Source organism: Kalmanozyma brasiliensis, assembly GCF_000497045.1.
Source record: "Kalmanozyma brasiliensis GHG001 unplaced genomic scaffold PSEUBRA_SCAF6, whole genome shotgun sequence".
In the NCBI taxonomy this organism is placed as follows: Eukaryota; Fungi; Basidiomycota; class Ustilaginomycetes; order Ustilaginales; genus Kalmanozyma; species Kalmanozyma brasiliensis.
Window position 1 is genome coordinate 634,967 of NW_015961989.1, and position 13,557 is coordinate 648,523.

The 13,557-nt window shown below is 57.1% G+C and overlaps 4 protein-coding genes across 4 annotated transcripts; 2 read left to right on the top strand and 2 right to left on the bottom strand.

Annotated features, from left to right (window-relative positions):
- Positions 1-1,101: 1,101 nt before the first annotated feature.
- On the bottom strand, positions 1,102-4,644 carry PSEUBRA_005605 (DEK, C-terminal; the record flags this gene model as incomplete). Its single annotated transcript, XM_016439028.1, has 1 exon — positions 1,102-4,644. The coding sequence occupies one exon, from the start codon at positions 4,642-4,644 to the stop codon at positions 1,102-1,104; it is 3,543 nt and encodes a 1,180-aa protein (XP_016290324.1).
- A 1,627-nt stretch (positions 4,645-6,271) lies between these two features.
- Positions 6,272-7,126, top strand: PSEUBRA_005606 (Altered inheritance of mitochondria protein 19; the record flags this gene model as incomplete). The annotated part of the gene is made up of 1 exon (XM_016439023.2): positions 6,272-7,126. One exon carries the CDS (start codon positions 6,272-6,274, stop codon positions 7,124-7,126), a length of 855 nt encoding a protein of 284 aa, XP_016290325.2.
- Positions 7,127-7,249: 123 nt separating this feature from the next.
- Positions 7,250-8,141, bottom strand: PSEUBRA_005607 (uncharacterized protein; the record flags this gene model as incomplete). The annotated part of the gene is made up of 3 exons (XM_059465569.1): positions 7,250-7,760; positions 7,912-8,009; positions 8,088-8,141. The coding sequence occupies 3 exons, from the start codon at positions 8,139-8,141 to the stop codon at positions 7,250-7,252; spliced, it is 663 nt and encodes a 220-aa protein (XP_059321654.1).
- A 2,872-nt stretch (positions 8,142-11,013) lies between these two features.
- On the top strand, positions 11,014-12,888 carry PSEUBRA_005608 (Amino acid transporter, transmembrane; the record flags this gene model as incomplete). Its single annotated transcript, XM_016439013.1, has 1 exon — positions 11,014-12,888. One exon carries the CDS (start codon positions 11,014-11,016, stop codon positions 12,886-12,888), a length of 1,875 nt encoding a protein of 624 aa, XP_016290326.1.
- Between the last annotated feature and the right edge of the window lie 669 nt (positions 12,889-13,557).

Here is a 13,557-nt window from a genome sequence, read left to right on the forward strand (position 1 = left end):
CACAGTGCGGCTAGGGCTGCTCCCGATCAGCGTCATGCAATTCGCAGCTGTTCGGCTGGTACCGAAGACTGCGACCTGTTCCTGCCGCTCTGGCGCTCTCGCCGGTCATTGTTCTTCTTCGCATCGACTGTTCGGAACAGCTCCCTCGTGAGAGGACTGCTGAACGAGCAGACCGAAGCAGGTTGCGGTGACCCCCGGTCTTACCATGCTCATGAGCACGAGTAAGCGGTCCCACCTGTCATCGCTGAAGTGGAGCCCGTCGAGATGATCAGCTACAACCCCGCGCACGAGCCCGCTCTGTAGCTCGAGCGCCACCATGCGAGGCGCGGAGATCGAAGCTAGCATCAGCAGCATTTGTGGCTTTGCTTTGCAGCGTAACCGTTTCAAGCCCAAATGTAAGGGTGAAGCATTGCCGATCGTTGCACCGGTCTCGGCAAGTCGGCCAAGGTCTAGAATCGAGGTCGACCACGATGGGCTTGCTTTCACAGGACCGAGCTCGAGTGCTAAGGCTCAAATCACCGCCATGTCCGAAGAGAGCGGAGATCGTACCGCGCCGCTGCATGCTTTTTCGCGGATCACATCCGATCCTGCATCCTTGTTTTCGGCTCTGACACCTCCACTGCCGAATTTGGAAGTGTATGACGAAACAGCGCCAGACGTACTTCCGCGTTGCGATCCCTCGAGTGCGTCTTGAACGGATCACAACGGCGGAATGCGCGGTTAGCGTAACGCAACGTGTTCATGAAAGCAGCCACCGAAACAACCTTCCAAATCTCGACTCTCGGGTGCCTTCCGACTCCTGCTCGGCGGCACCATCCGAGCTCAGATGGGTCCGCCGAAATCGGGCCGCACAGATTGTGGTTCGGCTGCTGCCGGTCGAGTGTCGTGTTTCGGAGCATACTCTGCAGGAACACACACGCGCTGCCCATCCTTATGTACGCTTCCGCATAGAAACTTCTAGATCCCCACGCTTTCATCTTCCTGCAACGTCGTCGCGATCAAACAGAAGAAATGTCCATGGATTCAAAACAGCAATAAACAACGAGAGTGAACGAGGTAGGATCCGGCGAGTGTGAGTCTAGATGTGTGTGTCCCGACCAATCAAGCCTGTGCACCGCCCGAGAGCGTGTCGTCAATGGCCTTGTTGATCATTTGCTTCTTGGACGACAGCTCGGCGTTCGGGAACGCTGCACCGAGCGCCTCGCGCACCGATCGCTTGGTCACATTCATCAAGCTCGCCTGGTTCGCGAGGTAGGTCTGCACCGCCGTTTTGATCTCCTCGTCCGTCGGATCCGATGCGTCGTTGATCGGCAATGCGCGCGGGACGTGAGCTGCGGCGAACGGGTTGGATGCGTTGATCGCAGAGTAGGTTGAAACGGGTCGTGCACCCATGCCTGTGGGACTCGAAGCGGCGGCGGCGGCTGCCTCGACTTGCTGCGCCCAAATGTTGCTGCCACCCGTGTTCTGCTGCGACAACGGCATCGTGAGCCCAATGTCCGAGTTGGCTGGCGAGTGGTGCGACATGGCCAACGGGTTTGACATCATCGGTGGCATGCCGTACATCGACGCCGTCGGGTTCATCATCGGGTTGGCCAGGCCGTACATCGACGCCGACGACCCAGGCATTCCGTACATCGATCCCATGGCAGGCATACCATACATCGAAGGCACACCGCCAAACACCATCGAGGGCGCCTGCGAGCCACCGCCCATCTGCGATAGCCCAGCGGCCGATGTGTGTCGCGAATGAGGCGGCTTCTGGAGCACGTTGGTGTTCTGGTAGTAATCACCTCCAAAGCCTTGGCCGTACTCCGAGCCAGCCACGCTGCCAGCATATTGGCTGCCCGCCTTGTACAAGCTTGGCGGTCCACTCTGTAGGATGGACTGCGAGTTTCCGAAGGGTCCACTGGCTCCCGTCATGCCCGATCGGATCGAGGGCGCTGCCGCTCCTTCCTCCCACACCTCGCGCTGGTACTCGCTGAATCGCTTGACCGGGATCATCGTGTCGTCGTACGGCTCGTCGTCGGTGCCAGCGATAATCTTTTTGTTGCCCTTCTCTCCTACCACGATACGCGTGTTACCCCACGAGAAGTCGTCCATGTGCCAGAACGAGTAGAGCGGCAAGAAGAAGGAAAAGATCGGATACGCCAGAATGTAGATGACCAGCCAGCCAATGTACTGCCACTGTCGCTTGAGCAGGAACAGAATCGCCTGCAGACCGTACACGGCGCCAAGCATGACCAGCGAAATGACCGGGACCGCAGCTTGTTTAGTGGCCACTGTGACGATGAGGTAGATAAGATAGACAGCCGTGGCCGGCAGGATGACCGTGCCCAGCAGATCGATGAACACAATGAAGCGCATCGAGAACAGGCAGAAGCCGCACAGCTCGGGCATCAGCACCAGCTCGGCCAAGTTGTGCACCGTCGAGTTGATCCATCGTCGACGCTGCGAGAGCAACACCCCGAATTGTTCGGGAGCGCTTGTCAGTGCCTTGGCGTCAGCGACAAATTTGGTGCGGAACGCAGGGAAGTTCTTGAGCACGAGCGTGGTCAGGTATCGGTCCTCTCCGAGGTGGAGCAGGTTCTTCTTGTGCAGCGTGTCGACGCGGTTCTCCGAGTACTCGTCAATGATGCGGTTCGAGATGAACAAAGGGCGACCCTTGTCCGAGCTGCGGATGCGGTACAGCGAGAAACAACCGGGCAGACAGGTGACACTGCCGAACAGCGACTCGAATGCCTTGGACAGATGATGCGAGATGTAGTACTCGTACACCTGGATCATGGTCCACCACGAGTCTTCAGCGTTGTCGAGGGTCGTCTCACCACAGATGGCAATGATCCTCGAGTCATCGGCGCAGTTAGCCACCAGCCTGTTGAGACCGTCGGCCTCGACGCGCGTATCGGCATCCACCATGAGGATGTACTCGTAGAATGCAGGATCGATGCCAATGACGTTCTTCATCTGGTGGTAGATCTCGAGCTCGAGTGGAAACATGGGCGCATCAAAGTGGACACGGTTGAGGTAGCGCATGAGCAGGATCTGCGAGTCACGCTTTCCACGGTTGCCCGGACGCGAGCGCTCGCTGGGACGGCCGACCTTGACAACGACAATATAAGGGACGACGTGACCTTCAAACTCGTAGAGACCCGAGTAGACCTTGGCGTAGTTGAGCTGCTTGGACCCCTCGGCGACGGACTTGAACATGAGCGGCTCGGGATCAATCTTGGGATCGACGCCGAGAATGTCGAGCACGATGCGTGGCGTGGAACGGTCGTTTCCGCTACCGACAATCATACCGTCGCAGATGAGGAAGAGCAGCTTTCGCTTGTCGTCGTACTCGAGGCCGGCAAGCGAGTCGATCGTCTTGCGGAGCTCGTCTTCGCTCTCTGTGTAACAAGGGACCTGGCAGATGACAAACTTGTCCTGCTGCTCGGGGGTACGCTTGGTGCCGAGCTGAAGCGCTGCAATGAACTTGGCCAGCACGGTGGTGACGAGAAGCACCGAGAAAGCGAGCAGGAGGTAGTTCTGCACCTCGCATCGCGCCGTCTCACGGAAGTCGGTCTTTCCGACGTGGAAGACGTTGTCGAGACAGGCCTGGGTGGCACCGCGGTAGGTCTCGTTGAAGGCGCTCATGGCCGTCTCAAAGTCGCCGGTGATGTCGCTTCCCGCCTGCGCCTTGAAGAGCGAGACGATGGACGAGTCGAGGAATTCATAGGCGGGGTTGGTCTGGTAGGTGGTGACGGTGTTGAGATAGTCCGAGATGTCGTACACCTTGGTGTTGACGATGGCCCACTGCCTATACTGGCCCTGATTGGCGATGGTCTTTTTGGAATAGACGTAGTACCCCTTGCGAAGCTTGCGGGCGAAGGGAAGGAAGCGATCCGGGTACCAGTTGATGTCGTGCAGCTTGGAGCTAGCATCGGACTGCAAGGGGCCCGAAGTGTGCACCGCCTGCGTGATGGCAGGGGTGTTGTTGGCGGTGGGCAACAGAGCCAAGGAGGTGTCCGAGACGAGCGACTGGCAGCCCACAGAGAGAGGGACGGGGAAGTACTCGGTGAGATCCTGACCGGCGAGCTGGAGCATGAGATCGGAGCTGGTCTGCAAGTTGGTGATGTCGGAGTGGTCGCCCTTGTAGAACTTGGAGAAATCGTAGACGGTGCCGCGCACAGCAGCATAGTAGTCGTTCTGACCGGCGTGCTGACTGAGCTGGCTCTCGTTCCAAGCCTTGTCGTAGTCTGGACAGAGGAGACGGCCGAAAGCGATGATGTAGAAGAGGATGATGGCACACAACCAGAAGATGAGGGAGCAAATGGTGAACTTTTCGCGCCATGCCATCTGAACATCGGGACGCTTGATGCCGCCGAATTTGGCGAGAGCCCAGGAAGGGATCCAAAAGGTGTTGAGCCAAGTGAGACGAACCCACCACTTGCGGATGGCGGTGGTGGGCACCTCCTCGATGGCGTCGATGGGTCGATTGGCAAAGTCATCCTTTTCGAGCGTGCCGACGAGAGCTGGGTTGGCTTCACCGTAGGCACGCTTGTCGTAGTCCGACTTGAGACCGGCTGTCTCTGCGAGAGGGTCGTTGTGGGTGACGGTCTCGAGCGGTGTCGCAAAAGGGTCGGTGGGGCTCCTGATCGACATTGTGATCGAGTAAGAGTCGCTGACTTCAGCGGAGGAGAAGGAAGGAGGGAGGGAAGGTGGTGGGATGCGAGGCGGTCAAGCCAAGCCTGGCTTTCGTTTTCGCCGGTCTCTACTGTTCGGAAGCAACTGCAGGGATGAGGGAGGGTCCTTGCTTGGGGCGTGATCTTCCGTGTTAGTGCTCCCTCGATACAATTGGAGGGTCGAGCTGGAAACGAGGTGCTGCTGATGGAAGGCGCGAGTCCAAATAGATAGTGTTGGTGCTGGTGTAATCGCGATCTGTGGATGTGCAATTCCGAAACTTGGGTCGACCAGCGATGATGACGGAGATGATAGTGTCGAGACGATCGAGAACGAGCGTTGTCGAGGTGGTGAGAAGGGCCCAATTCGACGGTCAGGACAATGATCAGTGCGAAGAAACAAGAGGGATAGGAAGCAGGGAGAGCAAGGATAGCGAGCAGCACCACACACCACAGCCCAGCACAGAGCGGCGGCTAAGATCAGCTCAAGTCAAATTGACAAATTCGACAGCACAACACACAGAGAGAGACACACACACCCACACCGCTGACCCTGACCCTGACCCTGACCCTGAAAGACAAGCAATTTCAAAGGGGTTCCGTGCTCTCTCGCTTGCTCGCTTGGCCTCTTGCTGGTTTCCAAGCTGAGAATCGGCCCATTTTTTTGAAAAGGTCTCAGCCTCGAAGAAAGCAAGCAGCTGCTCGCCTAGCTGAGTTTCACACGTCTTCCACGCGAAGCAATACAAATTTTGACGAGAGGCAGCCAGCTGATCTGCTTTGACTTTGTATTCATTCAGGGTCCTCATGATCTTGCTGAAAGAGGGCTTCTCTTTCGTGTCACTTTTGACTGCAGAACTGCAAGTCGCCGTGGGTCGGGTAAAGTGGGCCTCACGCTGTCGACAGGAATGCAAGAGCTGCTTCGAGGCGATGACAGAGGGCGGATGAGAACGTCTAGTGTGTAGCCATTGTGACCAAAGTTCGAACGACGAGCGACGTCGCAGATCCGAGCAGAGTGCTTGCACCGCTCAACGGACAGCTTCCTCTTCAGTCGCAAAGCAAAACTCGCGTCAATTTGGAAGCTGCGTGTTGCTGTCAACGCACATGCACCGCACCCGTCCCTTTTGTTGCTTACGCCCATCTGCAGGAAGGCTGGCCGCGAAGCCTATTTTGCTCAAGGAGACTTCATCGTCAAGATTGGCCTCATTTCCTCAAGCTTTTTCAAGGACAATTGTGCCAAGAGATGGATCTCGTGATGAAAGCGACGTCGATCTGCAAAGGACACAGATGACCGCCAAGCAAAGAGGGGGAGAAGGAGCAAAGAGACGGACGCGGTGCTCCGTGGGTCTCTTTTGCTTGCCGACGATCATGCCCCTTGGGAAATTTCGTGTCTCAGATCCCATTCGCTGTTGGTCTTTTTCTTTGACGCGCGTCTCACTCGAGGGACGAAAAACTCGAGGGTGTTACATCGTAAGATCAAGCTCTGTCCTCGGAAGCCGGACGACAAGGTGGAGGACTTGGAGGTTGGTGCTGTCGAACAACGTATCAGCGGCTCTCTTGATGCCCCGCAGCAACCAACTCGTACTCGGACAGATCCTTGCAAGGCGTATACGATGCAGGCGCTTCCATCGAAGGCGGAAGGAAACGGCGGCTGGCTGCAAATCAGCGTTCGTGCGCTAGGCTTGTACGCTCAGACGAGCACTCCCGCCTACTGCCTTGCCGCCCTCTTCGCTCTCTCCTCCCCGTTCGGTTTCGCCTCGCCTGCCCAGGCCGCCGCAGAAGCAGCAGTCAAGGCGCAACGTCAGCAACAGCTTGCTCAGGTATCGGCTGCAGCGTCAGCTCAAGGGTCGAACGGTCTGGTCGCACGTCTCATCGCCAATGCTCAAACGCAGAAAGCTGCCAAGGCTCAAGCACAGGCTCCGTTACGCACAGTACCGCCTTTCTGGCAGCTGGCTTTCTTCGCCGCTGCATTCGGTACCGGCGGATACATCATTGATCAGGGCGATGCACTGAATGGAAGCGGTGTAGTCTCAGCTTGGTCGCTGACCTATCTGCTCTTCAAGACGTTGCCGTCCATAAGACAGCTTCCGAGGAATCCGCTCGCGCTCTCTCTCTCGGCCGCAGTGCTCACTCTTGGTATTGGTATACACGGCAGTCACTACTTCGACAAGACGAGCTGGCAAGGAGCTAAACCGTCCCTGACAGGAGCCGGAAACGATGCAAGGGCCAGCACAGAGGGCAGGTCGAAGCTGATCACTTTCGACACTGTCGGAAGGACGGAGCAGGATAACGGACCGAGAAGCATCTTTGCCGGCCGAAAATCGTCCTCAACCGCAACACCATCAGCAGCTCTCGATCAGAATGCAAGCACAGAAGGCTCAAGGGTCGAGTCAATACGCAATAACGACGGTGCCAGAACAGCTGCCTATTTGCATCGTCAAGGCGGAGCACAGCAAGTCGTTCCATGACACAGCTCAATGCAATCCCGCTACACACACCACATCAAGCACTTCAAGTGGAGGAGCGATGATTACCATTGGATCTGAACAGGAACGAGGGATGAGGAGATCAGTGACGTGCTGCCTTGCGGCCTAGGGAGCGTGCTTCTCGCGGTGCAGAATTGCCAATTTCTCGTTGCTGGTCAGCAGCGAGTCGCCCTCCTCCCTGGGCTTCCTTCCTCGAGGAAAGTCTTCCTGGCCCTTGAGGTCCCTTTCAGCGTCGCGGTTCTTCTGCATCTGATCGGCTACCGCCGCCTGCTTCATGGTCTTGCCAAAGATCCCTTCGTTTCGGGGCACGGTGAGGTTCTCGAGGTTCTCCCGCTCCGGTTTGTCCAGGTGCGGATAGAGCAGTAGGGCGACTCCTCCAGGGGCGGAGCCGGACTCGGCATAGTACGCGCCTTTGGGTCGGGCGGGCGCGTCGCCGGTAACCACAGGTGCGTCGGAGCCTCGACCGGACGCTTTGGCATCTTTGTGCTTGGGAAATGTGGCTCCTTTGCCCTCGCGCGCGGCCTCGGAGACTTTCGAGCGCGAAAAGTAGAGATAGAGGCCGACCGTGCCGAGCACTGTCAATGGAATAGAGAGTGCGTTCATGAACATGTCGCGACTGGGTCAGCAAGCAGCTCACGATGGGTATGGCGGAGGCATCAGCTACATACCACTGCGGAAGTCATTGCCACAGCGTCGTCGAAACAAAGCATAGATTGTGCACACGTCAGCTTCTTATAATGATCGATGGTGCCAGGGCCAAAACTTACATGGCTCCCAGCGGCGCCAGTTGGGGATCGCGCTTGACGAATCTCTTGGAGGTGTCGGTCACCTTTTTCCAAGGAGGCAGCTGGTCATGTCCAGGCGACTTTGGAATCAAGAATGCACGTCAGCCTCGTCTCTCGGACCTGGACACTTGGTGCTCTCGACTGAGTTCTGATCTCACCTTAGGAGGCACGCTGGATTGCGACTTGGTGGGATGATCTCCGTGACTCGACATTCTCGATGATGGTCTTGAATCTGAGATGATGGTGTGTCGAGGACATCGACAGCCAGCTCAAGTTGTCTTCTTATCCAGCCCGATTCTGGCCGCCCTAAAAGGAGCTCGGACAGCCTTCGGCTGCTTCGTCAAGACACACTTTCGAATGACTACACATGTGCTGCGCAGGGGCAGAAGGACAGACAAACAGTGCCTGCCATGAGGAGAGCAAGGCGGCCCACTGAGCAGGCTGAGTCAAGGTCGAAATACTCGACGCACAAGCCACGGCGAAATGAAGCGCAGACATGAATCATCCTTCACTGTACGCAGAGTGCCATTTGCTTGGAAAGATGTGTCCCTTTTCTCCACCCCGTCCACAGAGATGCAGCCTGTGAGTGATTCTGAGTTCGGGAGCGCCGAGGAAGAGGCTGTGGCAAGGAGCGTTGCGGAAGGACAGCGATGGTAAGCGACACGCAGACGTGCGAAGTAGATCGGACGATACGAGGGCGGATCACCCGATCTTGGCACAGCGTTCGCACCGGAAAGACCGTTTGCTCTTGCTTTGCCGCCACCCTCGCTCCTCTCAACGATTACCTGCCCACTGAGCCCGAAAAGTGCCCTGCGTGCTCGCAGGCAAATCAGCTCCTCCACGTCTACCCGCTGGCAAAGTGCGGAGCCGATAAGGCACCGCAGTCCCCACATGCCCATACCTCAGCAGGAGATGAAGAGCTGCAGAAGCTGCTGACGGCCGACGGCTGACAAGCGGCGTCCATTGAGCTGGAGCTTAAGGTCAGGCGGACAAACCTTCGAATAGTGGCGTCGTCCTCGACAAATGCAGGTACTATACTCGGGTCGGGGTGCGGGGTCCAACGATCACAAGGTCGGCCACAAAACGGGGCGCGAGCTGTTCGGTGGACCGCCATGACCGACAACTCGATTCGCCGGGGAAACCGAGATCGTACTGTATAAGCTTTGTTCGTATCTAGTCCTGTCCTCTGTCGTCCAATAACATTCGAGACTTCTCGTTCCCCGCACGACAAGAGTATAATGGTCATCTAGCTGTCCAAGTGTGGGGAAGATACGGTGCCGAACGCCGACTTGTAGAGGCAACGATGTGCATCGGTGGTCCTCAATGCTTGTGCAAGTCGACAAACCACATCCCCACGTTTCTTGGATCAACGGCGTTCATCCCTGACAGCGTCCTTTTCCTTCAACATGATGGTCAGCACGCAGTCTAGGATCCAACGGAGGGCGGGTCCAGAACGACTGAACCTAGCTCTTCATAAGCTTAGGGCGAGCGAAGACCAGCCAGCCATTGTCTTTCGTGTCTTTGAAGTGCCTAGCAGCAAATGAGGGGCCATGGCACCCGACGGGCCCGTCCGATTCACAACGGATGCCGCATGAAGGGTGAGGTGCGTCGGAAGACAGGCCGCCGGTCCTCGTTAATCACATGCGGACGGAGTTTAGAAAAAATGTTCCTCTTTCGCGAATCATCGGCAGCGCTGCGACACCAACACAAGCGAGCGTCTTTCTCGCCTTATCCCCTAGTCGTGTAGCTTCTCTCTTCCGCGGAGGAGCCGACTCGGCTGATAACAAGCGCTGACGAGCAACACAAAGGATGTGAAGCTGCGACAAAGCCAGTTCGGCAATGTTACAATGAAGAGGCGTCTTGGGTGTCTCTTGTCGAAAAGGCACGAAATGCAGACCAGGCTGAATGCAGACCGACGCAATGCTCTGGCGTGGTGCTGACGACGTGCCGACGGTTGAGTGCGAAAATCCAATCAGATCTGGCAGCACGGGTTGACCGTTGGCCGCGGCATTTTTTCTTTTGGTCGGAGTTTGGCCCTCCGATTTGTCCGTCGATGGTCTGCTCTCTTAGCGCCAAAGGGTTGCAGTCTGCGTCGAGGTTCTTCGCCTTCTTGTCGAGCACCATCGCAGACAGAGATGACCCTGACTGTCCGATCACGCTTCACAAACCGAGGCGAAGGACGAGTCAGTTGACAGGTAGGGAGCAGCCACTTGTCATGATCTCGACCACTCACAAGATCATGTTGAGTGGCGTGTTCTGACCAAGGAGAATAGCTCGAGCGCCACAACCAAGCTGGCTGAGGAGGACGGACGGATGCGTTCCTGAGACGCGAAGGAGCGCTTGATGGCCCGGAACAGCGATCCGGTCGAACCTCGCAACGTTCACGATAGGACAGCAAAGGCAGGTTATCAGCCAACGACATATCGTCAGAGTCAAACAGGACTCTTCCCATTGGCTACCCACTCGCTTACAGAGAGATGCAAAGCAAGAGGTGGGATCATGTCTCGGTTCTGCCGACGAGCACCCACGATGTCGTATTACGCTGACCGCCCACCGAACAAAAGAAGCGCAAAGTTTAAAGTTTTAATTTTCTTAAAACGAGGTAGAGAGGTCAACTACAGCACACGAGCTGTCCCAACACCAATCAAACCCTCTGCCCTTTTCTCCTCGTTCCGTCTCGAGCTTGACCTGACCGGCTGTTCCGCCTCGCACCATAGCCGTTGGGTCGTTATCTGGCCACAAGGCTTTCTCGCTCGCGTCGGGACGCTTTGGTGTGCCTGACTAGCTGCAGTCATGCCGTTGGTCTGATCTTGGTCCACGCATCGCGCACTCCGCTCTGCCGCCTCGCCGCCGGTCCCCTTCCTGGGCAGCTCGTGTGCCACCCGCCTCGTCGCAACGGCTAATCAGGTCGCACCTTCCGCACCTGGCGCGCTGCTAGCCTCGACCGCTATATAAAATCGCGCTTTGTTCGCAAGCCCCTCCCCCATTCTTCCCGAATCCACCTCTTCCCCGCTCCTCTAGATCCCTCCATCCGTCTCTCCTCCTCCCCTTCTCCTCACTCCCTAGTCTAGGTCATCTGCCAAAATGGGTGTCAAGGACTTGGTCAGCCGTGCCAAGAGCACCGAGATCGAGAGGACCCACCACACTTCAAACAAGGAGGAGACGCACCAGTCCGACATTCCAGGTCAAGGTGTCCCCGGTCTCGCTCCCGTTCCCGCTCTCTATGAGGCGCCCGTTCGCACCGACATCTCGCTCGAAGAGTACATGTTCTACGCTCAGATCCAGCGCGAACAGGAAAAGCTCTACGGTGCTGCCGGTGTGGCCATCGAGGCCGACGCTCCTCACGGGGCTGGCTATCTCCACGATGCCAACAACGAGAAGAAGTCGCACAGCTCCTCCGAGGAGATCAGCCAGCAGCACACCGCCGTCGGTGTCAACAAGCCCCACGTCAACAACACCGATGCTTCCACTTTCGACCAGCTCGATGGTCTTTCCGAGATGGACAAGGAGAGGAGCAACGCCCACCGCGCGCTCAAGACCGCCACCTGGGTCGGCATCTTCTACCTCATCACCACCGACATTCTCGGTCCCTACGGTGCTCCCTACGCCATGTCGCAGAACGGCTGGGTCACGGGTAACGTCATGTACATCGTCATGGGTTTCTGTGCCTGGTGGTGCGGTATTATGCTCTGGAAGCTTTTCATGAACCTCGACTCGGCTCGCTACCCCGTCAAGACCTACGGCGATCTCGGCGAGCGTGTCGTCGGCTGGCCCATTCGATATCTCTTCAACGCTCTCCAGACGCTCCAGCTCATCATCAACGTCGGTTTGATCTGCCTCACTAACGGCCAAGCGCTCAGCCAGGTCATCAGCGGCGCTCCCGGCAATGCCAACCTCTGCTTCTCGGTCTGCGTCGTCATCTTCTCCCTCATCGGCATGGCTTTCGCCCAGGTTCAGACCTTCCGTGGTCTCGGTTTCGCAGCCTCCACCGCCGTCTACCAGAACATTGCCATCGTCATCATCTCGATGGCTGCCATCATCAAGTACGGCCCTTACATCGCCGGTGCTCAGGCCTCCTACGGTACCGACTACCCGTACAACAACCAGCCCGTTATGACCGCCAACTTCGTCTCGTACCCCATCAGCCAGAAGGTCAACGGCATCATGAACATGGTCTTCGCCTACGGTGGCGCCATGATCTTCCCCGAGCTGATGTCGGAGATGCGACGACCCATGGATTTCTGGAAGGGTATGATCTCGGCCCAGGCCCTGATCTGCACGGTCTACCTCGTCTACGCCAACGTCGTCTACGCCTTCCAGGGTCAGTACGTCCTCGGCCAGTCGTACAACGGTATTGCCAAGTACTCGTTCCAGACCGTCTGCAACATGCTCGCCATCCTCTCCGGTACCATCGCCGCGGCTCTCTACGGCAACGTCGGTCTCAAGGTCGTCTACGTCAACACGGTCGAGGCGCTCTTCAAGGGTCCCGCGCTCAACTCGCGCAAAGGACGAGTGATCTGGGCATCGATCAGTGTCGTCTACTGGGCATTGGCCTTCGTCATCGCCTCGTCGATCCCACAGGTGCAGACCATCTCGGGTCTGATTGCCGCCATTGCCATCATGAACTTCTCCTACTCGTTCCCCTTCATGCTGGCTCTCATCTTCTACATCAAGCGCGATGCCATGGTTGGCGACACTGCTTACGCGCCTGGCGTTCCGGCACAGAGGCAGGACACCTGGTCGCAGTGGTCGCGATGGCAGCGTGGCCTCTTTGGCGGTCACTACGAGGTTGCCGGTGTCAGCATCCCGCCTATCGTCGTCAAGACGGTTCTGCTCATTGTCTGCCTCGGCTCGTACACTCTGTCCGGGCTTGGAATGTACGGCTCGGGTGAGTCGATCAAGGCGGTCTTTGACTCGACCGCTGCTGCCACTTCCTTTGGCTGCGCTGCTCCGGTGTAGACTATCCCCTCTGGCTTCTGTTCTACGTTACCCTCTCGATACCATGCTCGTTTCTCACTTTGGATGTTCTTAATGCTTTGTATTGGGTTTGATTCCGCAATGCCATTTCTTTCGACATACTCACTGTCTGATCGCCACGCGTGACATTCAAATGGTGTGGTTGAGGAGGACGAGGACTGTCGATGACAGGCTTACGGGAATGATTGAGCGCTGCACATAAAATGTGATGTCTCGAATGCCAATTTCATGAAGTCACGGACGCCACACCACTTTCGTCAAGTCACACCGTCCCACCAGCCTCAAAATTTTGCACTGGAACACGAGAACGCGCAGCCGAAAGTCTTCCCTCTTCTCGTCCTTCCACCGTCACGCATCGTCCTTGAAGAAGATCATCCTTCGAGGCCTCTCTCGAGGTACAGCCTTACAGACATCACCAAATTGCCCTGTCAGCTAGTCGAGGGATCGCATGCCTCGCGAGGTCGCCGCGCTCGACTCTACCGGCTCGCAGAGACGCTTGGAGGCAAGAGAGAAGGCACAAGTCTTGCGGAAAGGCACAGGCCCATTCTGGGACTATTTGCTGGAGGCCTGGTCATCAGTCAATTGCAAGTCCTCACAATCGATCAGGAGAGGCGCAATCGATCATTTCTTCGAGATCATCTGCAGATGTTT